Genomic DNA, 14,293 nt, shown 5'->3' with positions numbered 1-14,293 from the left:
TTGCAGACTTGTCTTATTCTACCTGCGCTACTCTGTCAGATAAAAATGGGTAAGCAATCAATCATTTACTTTGAATGAACTTTGAACTTTGAATGTCATGTGAGATTGTGAGAGGAGTAAAGTAATGGGGAGGGAACAAAAACTAAAACTAAACTGCAAGATATTCAAGACTAATTGCAATATAAATCATTTTACATTTATTGTATAAATAATCATACAAGGGTTGTGGGTTCGAGTCATAGGACTAGTAAAGGTTAATATGCAAAGCAGAACTTTTAAAAAAAAAAAAAAAGTGCAAACATATAAAAAGTGCTGCATTATTTTATGGGTCGTCCATGCTGCTGCTGTGTTGTCTTGCGTTATTGTCATAACAAACAACAGTACCTCGACCTATGAGATGTGCAGGATTTCATATTGTCTTAGTGATACTCGTATGCTGATTGGTCATAAAGCAGGATAGGCGGGGGAATAAGTTTGCTTGCATGTCCTTAAAAAGCACCCGACCACCAGCATTCGTTCATTCTACAAATCTACTTTGGACTATCATGATAATATAGGACAAAGTGCATCACTTGTAAACTCAAGACGGGCCACGTACGTTTGTTTCTGAATACGGGACAATTCTGTTTATCAACAGACGGTTGGCAACCCTGGCAACCCTAAATCTAACCAGGGCTGCAGCGATCTATTATTTAATTAATCAATTCATCTATCAATTAGTTAGTTCGAATAATCGGATTAGGAACATTTAATGTGTTGCAGAATACATTTTAGGAGATGTAAACAAAGGCTTTCTAAGATTGCACTTTCAAAAGGGCATTAAATGTGAATATAAAAAAATAATAATTTAAAATGCATTTAAAAATACAGTGGTAGGCCTGAACGATATATCGTTTAAACATCGCCATCGCGATGTGCACATGTGCAATAGTCCCATCACAAGGACGTGCGATAGTTTTATTTTTTTTAAACCACAAATGTATGTTCTCCATGCTTTCTCTGTCCTGAGCTGATCGCTTTAGTCACACTCACACAACCTCCCTCTCCCCCTCCCTTCCTCTCCTAGGTCTTTGTTCCTCTGCGCACTTGCTTATTAAAGTTAACGATGGTTGTGTTTGATCTTGCCACAGAGGCGAACTTCAATCACACCGCATCTTTCAGTCGTCGTTTAACTTGTTAAGCACGTGTTGCATGAAGGAAGCGTGCGCTGGAATGAATGTGTGTGCGTGGAAACGTTGGGGACAGCCGGTGTTCTGACGAATGGGTATGCTTGGTACACCTGTTGTGTTGTGTCCTGGAAATAAACACTAGAAGTGATTCTGCAGCCAAGGTAGATAAACAGAAGCATTAAATAAAGCAAAGCATTTTTCTACTACAGTACATTATTCTTGTTTAAAAATGATTCGATGATCTGCACGTGGTACATGATTGGAAAGCTCAAAATCTCAACTTTCTGGGGGAAGAAAAAATTTTAACAGGAGGGCATTTAAAAAAAAAAAGAAATGTTTTTTAAACAGCAAAACCCTAGCTGGAGGTGAGAGCATGCGAGAGCAGAATTACAGACACCATGACTTTAACAAGATATTATCGCGCACTTATCTTGTTTCGATCCAAAAACTCCATGTCGCATGTATCACTGAGTGTCAAGACACAGCTGTGACTGGCCGCAGCTGGATTATTTCATTTTATTTTATGGGTGAAACATGGTACTATAACAGGGGTCGCAATGCAGAAATCGCAGACATCAAGGAGTGGTCGAGATTTTCTTTTTCATATATTTACCCTTTTAAACGTTTTTTTCCCCCCCAATTTTTCTTTTTTCCGGATAAGGTATTTATCATCTAACATAGCAGGGAAAATGCGACAGTAACAAAAAAATACAATTTAGCGAAAGTTATGAGGTAGATATCCGTGACTTTTTTACAGACGCCATATTTTTCATTGTGACGTAATGTGTTTAAAAATTTAAAATATGCAAGTGAATCATTTTTTAAAGTTAGCCATATACATTTTTTAAAGCATATTTTAGGGGGAACATTTTGAAAAAAACATGTCTAATATATGTATAATATGTATCTTTTTCCAGTGCAAAAAAAATATATATATATTTTTTTAATATCGCAATATAATATCGCAATATATTGCAACCCCCCAAAAAATCGCAGCAATAGTTTTTTCCAATATCGTTCAGGCCTAAGTGGTACCTCTACTTACAAACGTCTTTAAATACAGAATTTTACAGAGTTATGACGTGCCACAACTAGGAATTATGTCCTCTTGTTACGAAAGAAATTTCAGCATAAAAAAGGCAGAAAAAAAATATGGGCTGCCACTCGCAGCTCCCAGAGTTTACTGAATATAATACCATTATGGCTGCTCTGCCATTGGCTATTGCCTATCATCTTCCTGGCATCCACTTGGCAAAGAGGGACCTCTACTGTATGTGTATGTGTGTATTCCAGCATCTTTTTCATTTGCCCCTTGGTCCATGAGGTGTTCCGATAGCTTTACATGAGTGTTAACTTTAATTATTAACTCGATTCTTTGTTTTTTACAACATGCACAACTCTCATTTTATGTTTATTGCTCAATAATCTAATTGTAACATGTACTGTATTTGTTACATGTTTTGATGCATCTTTATGCTTTATAAAAGATTTATGTCTGAATTTTGGGGGAATTGGAATGGATTCGGGCATTGACATTGGAAAAGCATCTCTACTAACGGGGATTTTCACTTTACGAAACTACTTGGAGAACCAATTAATTTTGTAGGTAGAGCCACCGCTGTATATTAACAGACCTGATCTTAGCCCCAAATGGAATAAAAATATGAATAAATGAGGATCTAAGTACAAAAAAAGACCAGGCTAACTTGCATAGCAAAAATCCACTATCTTAAGTGCTTTGAAATGCTATGAAATGCTAACTTTTTTTTTTTTTAACAATGCTCTTAACAAATCGTTCAAATACCTATTTCCACAAAACATACTAAATATACCTCTAAACTAAATGGTAAATGCATATAAAACCATGTTAGATCAAACAAAAACAGGGAGCAGCTGGATTCAGCCCTGCTACACTGGTGTCCAAAAGTATTGGCACCCCTGCAATTCTGTCAGATAATGCTACATTTCTCCCAGAAAATGATTGCAATTACAAATGCTTTGGTAGTAACATCTTCATTTATTTTGCTTGCAATAAAAAAACACAAAAGAGAATGAAAAAAAAAAATCAATCATAATAATTTTACACAAAACTCCAAAAATAGGCTAGACAAAAGTATTGGCACCCTCAACATAATATTTGGTAGCACAACCTTTAGACAAAATAACTGCGAACAACCGCTTGCGGTATCCATCAATGAGTTTCTTACAATGCTCTGCTTGAAATTTAGACCATTCTTCTTTGGCCAACTGCTCCAGGTCTCTGAGATTTGAAGGGTGCCTTCTCCAAACTGCCATTTTCAGATCTCTCCACAGGATTTCTATGGGATTCAGGTGTGGACTCATTGCTGGCCACTTTAGAAGTCTCCAGTGCTTTCTCTCAAACCATGTTCTAGTACTTTTTGAAGGGTTTTTTTGGGTCATAGTCCTGCTGGAAGACCCATGACCTCTGTGGGAAACCCAGCTTTCTCACACTGGGCCCTACATTATGCTGCAAAATTTTTTGGTAGTCTTCAGACTTCATAATGCCATGCACACGATCAAGCAGTCCAGTGCCAGAGGTGACGAAGCAACCCCAAAACATCAGGGAACCTCCGCCATTTTTGATTTTGGGGACCGTGTTCTTTTCTTTGAAGGCCTAATTTTTTTGTTGATATTGATGCCTTTTTCCAAAAAGCTCTACTTTTGTCTCATCTGACCAGAGAACTTCTTCCAAAACGTTTTTGGCTTTCTCAGGTAAGTTTTGGCAAACTCCAGCCTGGCTTTTTTATGTCTCTGGGTCAGAAGTGGGGTCTTCCTAGGTATCCTACCATATAGTCCCTTTTCATTCAGACGCCCAAGGATAGTACGGGTTGACACTGTTGTAACCTCGGAATGCAGGACAGCTTGAACTTGTTTGGATGATAGTCGAGGTTCTTTATCCACTATCCGCACAATCTTTCGTTGAAATCTCTCGTCAATTTTTCTTTTCCGTCCACATCTAGGGAGGTTAGCCACAGTGCCATGAGCTTTACACTTATTGATGACACTGCGCACGGTTGACACAGGAACATTCAGGTATTTGGAGATGGATTTGTAGCCTTGAGATGCTTCCTCACAATTTTGCTTCTCAAGTCCTCAGACAGTTCTTTGGTCTTCTTTCTTTTCTCCATGCTCAATGTGGTACACACAGTACAGAGATTGAGTCAACTTTAACACATTTTAACTGGCTCCAAGTATGATTTAGTAACTGCCACCACCTGTCATGTGGCTGTCAAGTAACAAGTGCTGTTCATTACACAAATTAGAGAAGCATCACATAATTTTTCAAAGGGTGTCAATACTTTTGTCCGACCCATATTTGGAGTTTTGTGTAAAATGATAATGATCTATTTTTTTCCATTCTCTTTTGTGCTTTTTCATTGCCATCAAAATAAATGAAGATAATACTACCAAAGCATTTGTAATTGCTGTAATTTCTGGGAGAGATTGAGCATTATCTGACAGAAATGCAGGGGTGCCAGTACTTTTGGCCAGCAGTGTAAATGAATTATGTCATATTCCCTTTTGCCCCTAGAGGGCAGTGTATCCACCCAAATCCCTAAAACTAAATGCAAACACTTTTAAAACAAACCATCAAAATGCTGCTCTAATTAAACGAATCCTCGAAGCAGCAAAAATCTATTCGAAGCTTTTTTCCAATCAAATTACTCGAGTTAATAGATTCATCGTTGCAGCACTATATCCAACCCACTTTTTTCTGGTGGAAAATGAAATAGTGGAAGCCAGGCTAAATGGTTGTATAACTGACTAAGTCGTATGCAGTGGAAAACGCTTATTGTTATCTTTTTTATTCAGCAGAACTATTTTCTTGGTGTGTGCGAGTATACCGTATATAACAATGCAAGCTAGTGCTGTTCCTTACGCATGTAGCATATCGTGTGTAATGTTCATATAAATTGATGATGAGTGACTGTCAATGTCAACAGAGGGACGCCACAGGAATTTTGTAAGGCACAAAATTGACTTGATTTTTAAAACATGAAAACTGACGTCAAACTATTTATTATAATATGTTAAAAGGACAAATAAAACAAAGACGAGTCAAATTCTCATCAAAAATGTGCATCATTTACAGTATATGTAATCATGGCACATGAAGACACCAACCAAGGTCAATCTTACCTTTTGATCATGACTGTAGGCTAAAGCCCAGTCCTCCTCAGTAGGGTGAAACAACAAGCTTAGGATGTAGAAAGTGAGGCGATACTTCTGGTAGCTGGCTCCTTCATCAGAGCTGATTAGCACACTGCTCTCAAACTCAGGATCAGTCAGCACCATTATCTGAGGGAGAATGCGAGTGAATTAATGTTTGTTGTTTAATTGTGATTGAAAAGAACAAACATACATATTTCAAGCGAAAATATAAAATGCACAACATTGATGATTAAATGTGTTCTGATCTCCTTCAAAAAATATGCTTGAACTAATACCTAAAAGACAAAATGATGAGTAATTTACTGTAGTTGCAAATGAGACGTTCACAACAACCAGAGGGGTATTGCACAAAACCAGGATGAAGGATTAAGCCTGGGAATATTGAATATTGAATATTTGTCGCTTCCTGTTGATTTTGGGACATTTATGGCTCACTTCTCGTCAGTGGCGCCTCCAGAAATTTTTCATAGGGGTGGCCAGATGGGGCCACTTAAAATCTTGGGGTGGCCAAAACTAAAAGCCATAATTTCAGGCTTTCATTATATTATTGCAGTAAAAAGGTCAGGGGAAAACTATCAGAAAGACTTAAGGACACGGCTACAGATATACTTTGGTGTATTGTGTAATATTTGAAGTTACTAATGATTTAATGTGCATAGTCCATAACTGTCCAGTCAACATTTTGAGTTCCACAACAATTCGGTTTCATTGTGTTGTGTATATATCAGGCATAAGGTGTACATTTAACTAGGGCTGTCAAACGATTAAAATTTTTAATCGAGTTAATCACATCTTAAAAATGAATTCATCATAATTAATCGCAATTCAAACGATCTCTAAAATATGCCATATTTTTCTGTAAATTATTGTTGGAATGGAAAGATAAGACAAGACGGATATATACATTCAACATACTGTACATAAGCACAGTATTTGTTTATTATAACAATAAATCCACAAGATGGCATTAACATTATTAACATTCTTTCTGTGAAAGCGATCCACAGATAGAAAGACTTGTAATTTTTAAAGGATAAATGTGAGTTTGTATATTGTGACAAAATATTGCCATCTAGTGTATCTGGTGAGCTTTCAGTAAATGATACTGTAGCGACTTAACTGTTCTGCCCAAATGCATGTTGGGCAGTGGTGCAACCATGACTGTGTGTGGTGGCTGCAAATGCTGTATCTTCTCTGCATTGGGTACACTACAGGGTGTTAAGAAAAAGATCAACTCCTGTCATTCTTCCCCACGTTGCTTCCCACAATATTTATAGTTGCTGTGAGAGAGATGACAAAGCTTTTGCCAATTAAAAGCACGGCCCCAATGAATGTTTGTATCTACTCCACTCACTTGACACTGCCTCTTATCTCTGTATATAAGTAAAACGGCGCCATTGTAGGCTGTTTGCGGCAATGCATGAATGAGTCGTACCGCGAATGCGTTAATTGCGATAAATATTTTCACGTGATTAATTAATAAAATTAACTACCGCCCGTTATCGCGATAAATTTGACAGCCCTACATTTGACAAAACAAAATAAATGCATTCATTTGGGATGAAATGCATAACTGATGCTACAACAGTCTAACGATATACTGGCAAGCGGGGTGGCCAGTGGGGTGGCCAACCAATTTATAGGGGTGGCCGTGGCCACCCCTGGCCACCCCCTGGTGGCGCCACTGCTTCTCGTTGATTTTGGAACAGAAGAACAGACTTCCACCGTTCAACAAACCACGAAAGGTAATAGCAGTTCATTTATAGTCAAAGGTCACAGATTCTTATATTTATTTTTTTGGGAGGGGGGGTGTATTTCACTAGCCCGATAACATTCTTTCACAGCCCGAAATCGATAAACCATGGATGTCATTTTGTGGCCGCTTTGTACTGTAGTTTAACTGAAACACACACATACTGTATATGGAGGAAACCATGGACAGTCTGAAAAAGCAGTTTTTACTTTTGCACCCCTCTTTAAAATAAACTGCTGTACTCGATGCCAAAAAAAACTTGTGTTTAATAGAACAATATGTCTATATGCTGCCATAGCAGATTCATGGCGCATTGTTTTGAATTTGTCCGTTTTACCCTGGTTTACAGACGTAACCAACCACTTTTGTTTCAACCCAGCCATAAAAAGAAGCTCAGTAATTATATTTATTATTCGAAATGTTGTCAGTTTTAGCTTAGAATAATTAATTGATGTCTAATATTTAGTTAAAAAAAAAAAAAAAAACGACTTTCAAAAATTATTCACTCACATAATTTAAACTTTTAAACAAATTACGTCACAATGAAAAAATGGAGTCTGTAAAAAGGTCATGGAAATCTACCTTATAACCATCGCTTCATTGTATTATTTTCTGACCGTCGCATTTTCCCCAATATTTTAGATGATAAATAATCAAACCAAACAGAGAAAATTGAGAAAAAAAAAAAAACATTTAAAAGGTTATATACATGAAAAAGAAAATCTCAACCACCCCTCGATGTCTGCGATTTCTGCATCGCGACCCTTGTTATGTTTCACCCATAAAATCCCCCAAAAATCCAGCTGTGGCCACTCACATCTTTGTCTTGACACTCGATAATACATGCTACATGGAGTTTTTGGATCGAAACATGGTAAGTACGCGACAGTATCTCATTAAAATCATGGCGTCTTTAAATATGCTTTCGTGTGCTCTGACCTCCAGTTGGGGTTTTGCTGTTTACATTTTTTTTTATTTATTTATTTTTTTATATGCCCTCCCGTTCAAATTTTTTCTTCCACCAGAAAATTGAGATTTTAAGCTTTCCAATGATGTATCACACATGCATATTGGACAATTTTGAAATTTGGCCAAAGTGGCGAGAATTTCTCGCCGGAACTCCCAGACGTGAAGGTCGCCAAGGAGGCAGAATTTTTATTTATTCATTTATTATTATTATTATTATTTTTTTTTATTTTTTTTGGGGGGGGGGGGGGGGGTCAAACCTCTTAAACTACTGAAATGCAAAGAAAACTGTTTTAGCACAGCTATTTCTATAACACATACAACAACTGATTTTCATTCAAAATTGTATTTTTTCAATGATTTGCAAAATAAAAACAAAAAACAGCAATAACCCCAACCTCCATCTCCTAATTTTTATTTTCCCTCATTTCCTCACATACTAAATGCCAAATCTCAATTTTAACTACTTAAGAACATAGGATGTAGAGCTGGGAATCTTTGGGCACCTAACGATTCGATTGCGATTACGATTCACAGGCTCCGATTCGATTATAAAACGATTATTGATGCACTCCCCTCCTTTTTTTTTTTTTCTTTTTTTTTTTTTTTCTTTTAATGTTTTGTACATTAGTTCCAAAATTGTTCAAAAATCCTCTCATGCTAAACCAAACTACTATTTCAGTATCAAGTTAATTTATAAGTCAACAAATATAAAAAAATAAAAATAACAAAAATACAAAAATAACAGTAAATAAAAAAAAACTCCAGTCCCCATTCTGTATCAGCAGCTTTAAACTACATTCAATTAATTTAATGTTGTGAATCAACTGTTACAGTTGTTAAAATTGCTCCCGTTATTCCATAATTTCCCTTCTGTCTACTTTTGTCAAAGTTTTAAAACTATTTCATCATTTAAAGACTGATTCAAGACAAGATTCTGCCGATTTAGGAGTATTTTAGATGAAAAGTTAATTAGGTTCGCTACAACAGAGCTTTCTAGAGGTCTACTGCTTTAAGATGGCGCTGTTTACTTACGCCGGAAAGTCTGTCATTGTGCATCTCTGTTCAATAATACATGTTCTAACACCGACGCCGTCTGGCATTTTGCATGTTCTACATATATATGATCTACTGCAGCCGTATGTTTGTAGCAACTAGCAACTGGGCGTTGTTTGTAGCGGCTGTCAGCCGCAGTCAGGTATGATTGTTTTTTTTTTTATCTAGCGGCATGAGTTGAACATGATATTTACTCTCGGTCGGTTCCTCATTGCGTCCCAAAGACCGCGCTGACTGTGTTTTACTTCCGCTTTACCTGGTATAATTCAATAATCGGAATTTGGATATTTGTGAATCGTTCTCGAATCTTCCACGGCCAAATCGCTAATAATCTAAGAATCGGAAATTACGCACGCCTCTAATAGGATGTATATTAAAATTGAAGATAATGTAAACATTTACCTTTTTTTTTTTTTTTTTTTTTTAATAACAGACATAAGTAACATACATTCAGAAAAATAAGTACAAATGACTCATATTATGCAGAGTGAAATGGAATATATTTTGAAGATCGCGCAAACATTGACTTTATTAAATCATAAGGAAATGAATAAGTCGCCTAACATAAATGAACAAATTTAAGTCCAAAGTGCACATTGACAGCTAAGATGTTCTGAACCTCCTCATCAGAGCAAATAAAACAAAATCTGATAAATTAGCCTCCTCAACTGTTTCGTTGCGCTTAAAGATTTGATCAATTTTATTTTGCATTGCCCCTTTATTTGTCGCCTCAATTCAACAACCTTTTTTTTTTTTTTGCTGTTCCAGAAAACATGCACATTTGAACGAATCAGAGCTAACTATCTCTGCTGATCAGATGTCAGTATGACAGCCAATTGAACGGATAAATGCGTCCAGGCATTTTGCTTTGCTGCGTGTATTTGCACTTTGATGTGACTCATCAACGCCAGACTCAGATAACTGCAGCAGCTAGGGAAACCTCCATGCCGTCCGTGGAATAAGATAAATATTAAATATTGGTGGAAACGGATTACGCTACACAAGCACTTTATTATGCTTGTTGTTAACACTTGTGTATGTAAATCTGATTTTGGTGGCAGCTTAGCATTTTTTTTTTTTTTTACATAGCATTTTGACAGTTGCTGTCATATTTTCGGAATCAAAGCACCGTGTACCAGAACACCATTCCGGCCCTGAATCTTATAGCAGAAATGCGTTCTGGCCCTGAATCGTATACCGGAACTGCGTTCCTGACCATTCTGGCCAACTTTCACCCCTGTATATGTATATATGTATATATATTTATTTATATTTATTTATTTTTACTTTTTTTTACATTTTTTTTGGTACATTTTTTAATATGTTATCCTGATGTATCGTACCATGACTCTGGCATATTGAAGTACATCATATTGTGAGTTTAAGTGTATTGTCCGAACTCTAGTAACTATGGTGACATATTCTTTGCAGCCACCCTACTCTGGCGATTGAGTGGCTTTCGGCTAATGTTACGGGTGCAGGATAATTATTGGTCTGATATTTGTTGGTAATATGTGCTGTGCTGGCTTTACAGTTTACACACTGGTATGGGAAATCAGTTGACTATTTGCGGGGCATTGCTGTTACCTGCTGGTCAGAATAATTCGCTGCATCTATGTTTTGTTACAGTAGTTTGGCTCATTCACTTACACATTGCGGTGTCTAGCGGTAGCATTGACAATCGTGAATGCTTTCTGTTACGTTTCCACCACGGAAATATATGTAAGTGTTTTATGTTTAGTATAAGAGATGGATGTGCAATATATGTTTACTTCTGTGGTGAAGGGTCATATGTACAGAAGTTCATAAGTTGTTGTGTTACAGAAGCCAGCCAATGCTTTAGAAGCTCAAGCTAGTGTGCTATGCTATACCTATAATAGTTGTGTATACTTATACGTGTATTGTGCAGTTTGTTGTATATTGAGTATTGAATATGTATTTTTTTGTTGTCCTTTCACAATTTTGAGATGAGTGTCTTCCCATAAAAGCAAGAAAAGACCAAGCCTTGTGATTTATGGAAGTGCATTCATTCTTAGCTGGCTGTCCGGCAGTGCAGAAGTGAAACGCACCATTTTGTTCATGTCATTATGACAAATCTGGTGAGATCAAAGGCAAATCTATGTTGAATCCACCACTAGTTTTTTTTTTTTTTTTTTTTTTAAACCTCCAGGTGTTCAAAAACTCAGGTTATGCATTTAAAAAATTATATATTTATTATCGGTTAACAATATCGGCTTTGAGGAGCAAGAAGTTATCGATATCGGTTAAAAAAAATGGATATAATGCACCCCTAGGTAATGTTGTTTCCTAATAAATTCTGGCATGCTAAATGTACACATTGTTTGCATTCTTTTTTTTATCTTTTTTTCCCCCCATTTGATCTGTCCCGTTAACACATGGGGAATGGTAAATCTGAATGTTTTTAAAGGCTGAAAGTGTTTTAATGTACCACATGAAATGCAATGCCTGAATAAAGACATTTTTTTCAAAAATAAGAATAAGAAAAACATGTTTATGAAACATTATGTGAACACGACATTTTAACATAAATAATATCAAGATTGATAACATGCAACAGTTTACCTTTCGTTTGTTGGTTGGACAGACGTAGAGGTAACTCAGAACAGTCTTAGACCCAACTTTGTCATTCATTTTCACATATGTAGAGCCGGAGTCAGAAGATCTGAATACATAGACATATACACACAGAGACACCAAAGAGGAAAATATATTCAATATGCTCCAACAAAATAAAAGGTGGCCAAAATAATGAAAAAATAAATAAAAATTTGCAGCATGAAATACTGCAGAAAAACCTGATAAGGACTGTAACATCTGGTAATAGAAAGGACGGGCCTGGAAGGGGTTTACCAATCATATCAGGCAGCCAACAGAAAGTAACCATTCAAACGTGTCTAGGGACCAGCATTGTGAATAATTAATTCCCTCCAAATAGCTGAATCCAAAATAATATATGACAAGTGCAATAAAATAAAATTAAAACGTGGGCATTCTAGAATCCAAAGGCTTTAATAATGCAGTAGTGGGAATGAGCCTGTTAGCTAGCCTAGTCCCTCTAGAGCAGTGATTCTAAACCTCTGTGCCATAGCACTTTTACTCTATGTCCTGAGATATTATCTTCAGTACGCCATGGGAAATTAACACATTTACCATAATTGGTCAGGAAATGTTTGTACAAACGGGGGCTTGTTGTGGCTTGATAGAGAAGTTTGTGCTTGTTCAACAAATTAGTCGCCAGTGGTGCCGCATTTTTTGGAATTTATGTTAAAATCCTGTGTCTGAAATGCTATGGTATGTATTCATTCACCTTCCAAACTGCTGATCCTCACAAGAATCGCGGGGGTGCTGGAGTCTATCCCAGATAACTATGGGCTATGCTCTGCTTTGGGTATTTCAAACAAAATAACATGAAACCATCTATAAACTTGCCCGAGTTACGCTGACTTCAGCAGCTTTGCATGTCATCGGTGCAAGTTAAGAGATACCTTGTATCCTGAATTCTCCTGAGGTAAGTGGGCATGTAGAAAGCGTAATAAGGTGTATTGTGATGTCACAGTGTGACCGATTTGAAATCTGCTCTTTTGCCGAGTGTTTTAACTGACATAAGCGATTGCAATCAAATCACAAACAACATACATAACTAAACTTCAACCACGTCGCACACATTCATTTTGAACAATCTGACCTAATCTTGACACAGCCACACTCGATGCCCAACAAAATAGACAAGCTTCTATTCCTCACAAGAACCAATAAAGATTTTGCACGTTCTTTCACTTTATCGAATGCTGGCTCAGTGGACGTGCCCCAGACACCACGTTACAACTGCCTGGCTTCCAAATTGGACAAGCGTACAATGACGCAAAACTCTCGGGTAAAGCAAAGGGACGTCACGTTGCTCAAGACACGCTTGAAGTCGCTATTTCTGAACTGCATGCCGTACTAATCACTGTGAGAGTGCTGCTCCTTTATCCTTGCTGGCTTCTCAATGCCATCCAAGCAGGGCAGCAACTAATGATTATTTTTCTAATTGATTCATCGGACGGTTATTTAAATGATTCATCGATTGTTCGGATAAATGTCACTTTTTTCATTTACCTTCACAATTTAACTTGAAGTTGCTTTAGACGTGTTGTGACAATGTAGACAAAATGGATGACTATTTCTTCAAAAATTATATTTTATTACAGCTTCTTGACTTAACTGTAGTCTAACAATGTACTGTTTTAAGTACTGTAAATAAAACATGTTTATAATAAAGGTTCTGAGTATAAAACATGAAACGAATTTCTCAGTACACAAATCAGACAAAAGTTCTGTTCATTCAAATAAAAAGACGTTCTGCTGATTGGCATTTGGGGGGGGTGTTGATATAAATTGTGGAAATGACTAATTTATTTTCTTTAAACGAATTAAAGAACAAAATGGAATAAGGAGGAGGCAGACTGTAGTGAATCAGTTTTCTTTATCAAACAGTTGTTCATAAATACAGTCCAAATCCAATTTCATTGCACATTGTCTTGTATGACAATTTACAGTTTGAATAGAAGTACACGTTTAAAGGAGACTCTAAGTCTAAGTTCATACTGCAGGTCTTCTTTTTTGGCATGCCCGTTCAGACTGCCTTTGTCCATTGAGCCCGTTCAAGTATTACGTATCCGCACTAATTCGTAGTCCACTAGGCAAACTGACCCGCATGCACAGAAGCATGAAAAAAACAAATAACTACGTACTGTGCGTGCATGACACACACATAAAAATTATGTGTGTGCGTCAGTTTGCCCCGACTCGGCCATGTAAGCAATACAGAAATATTGCTCATTTGGCACACAGTAAGAAACCAAGCATCATCAGGCTTGTCCTTTTCTTCATTGTATTTTTTTATGACTGTGGTCAAGCCCTACTCCTGCGTGGTAAAAACTAGGCGCTAACGCTAATGAACAGCTACATCAATGCTGTCTTGCGTGCCGCTCTCGGTCTTTGCTGACGTAATCGCTGCAGGAATTCCGATTTGGGAGACTTGACAGTTCAGACCGCCGCTATATCCTGGAAAAATGTGGCCCAGATCAGATTTAAACCACATATGAATGTGAACCAGATTGGATTTGAAATGGTCCACTTCTCTGCGACTTGT

General features: G+C 37.0%; 1 protein-coding gene across 1 annotated transcript in view; it reads right to left on the bottom strand.

The window, feature by feature from the left end:
- The window catches only part of sorcs3a (sortilin related VPS10 domain containing receptor 3a), a 390,307-nt gene that overhangs the window by 149,123 nt on the left and 226,891 nt on the right, over positions 1-14,293 (bottom strand). Inside the window, exons 3-4 of the mRNA XM_057842965.1 lie at positions 11,722-11,821; positions 5,331-5,489 (exon numbers count right to left, since the gene is read on the bottom strand). Coding sequence (XP_057698948.1) covers positions 5,331-5,489; positions 11,722-11,821 — 259 coding nt within the window. The remainder of the gene's footprint in view (positions 1-5,330; positions 5,490-11,721; positions 11,822-14,293) is intronic.

Source organism: Corythoichthys intestinalis, chromosome 8 (assembly GCF_030265065.1).
Source record: "Corythoichthys intestinalis isolate RoL2023-P3 chromosome 8, ASM3026506v1, whole genome shotgun sequence".
In the NCBI taxonomy this organism is placed as follows: Eukaryota; Metazoa; Chordata; class Actinopteri; order Syngnathiformes; family Syngnathidae; genus Corythoichthys; species Corythoichthys intestinalis.
The sequence above is the reverse complement of the archived record's forward strand: the minus strand, read 5'-3'. Positions and strand labels throughout refer to the sequence as shown.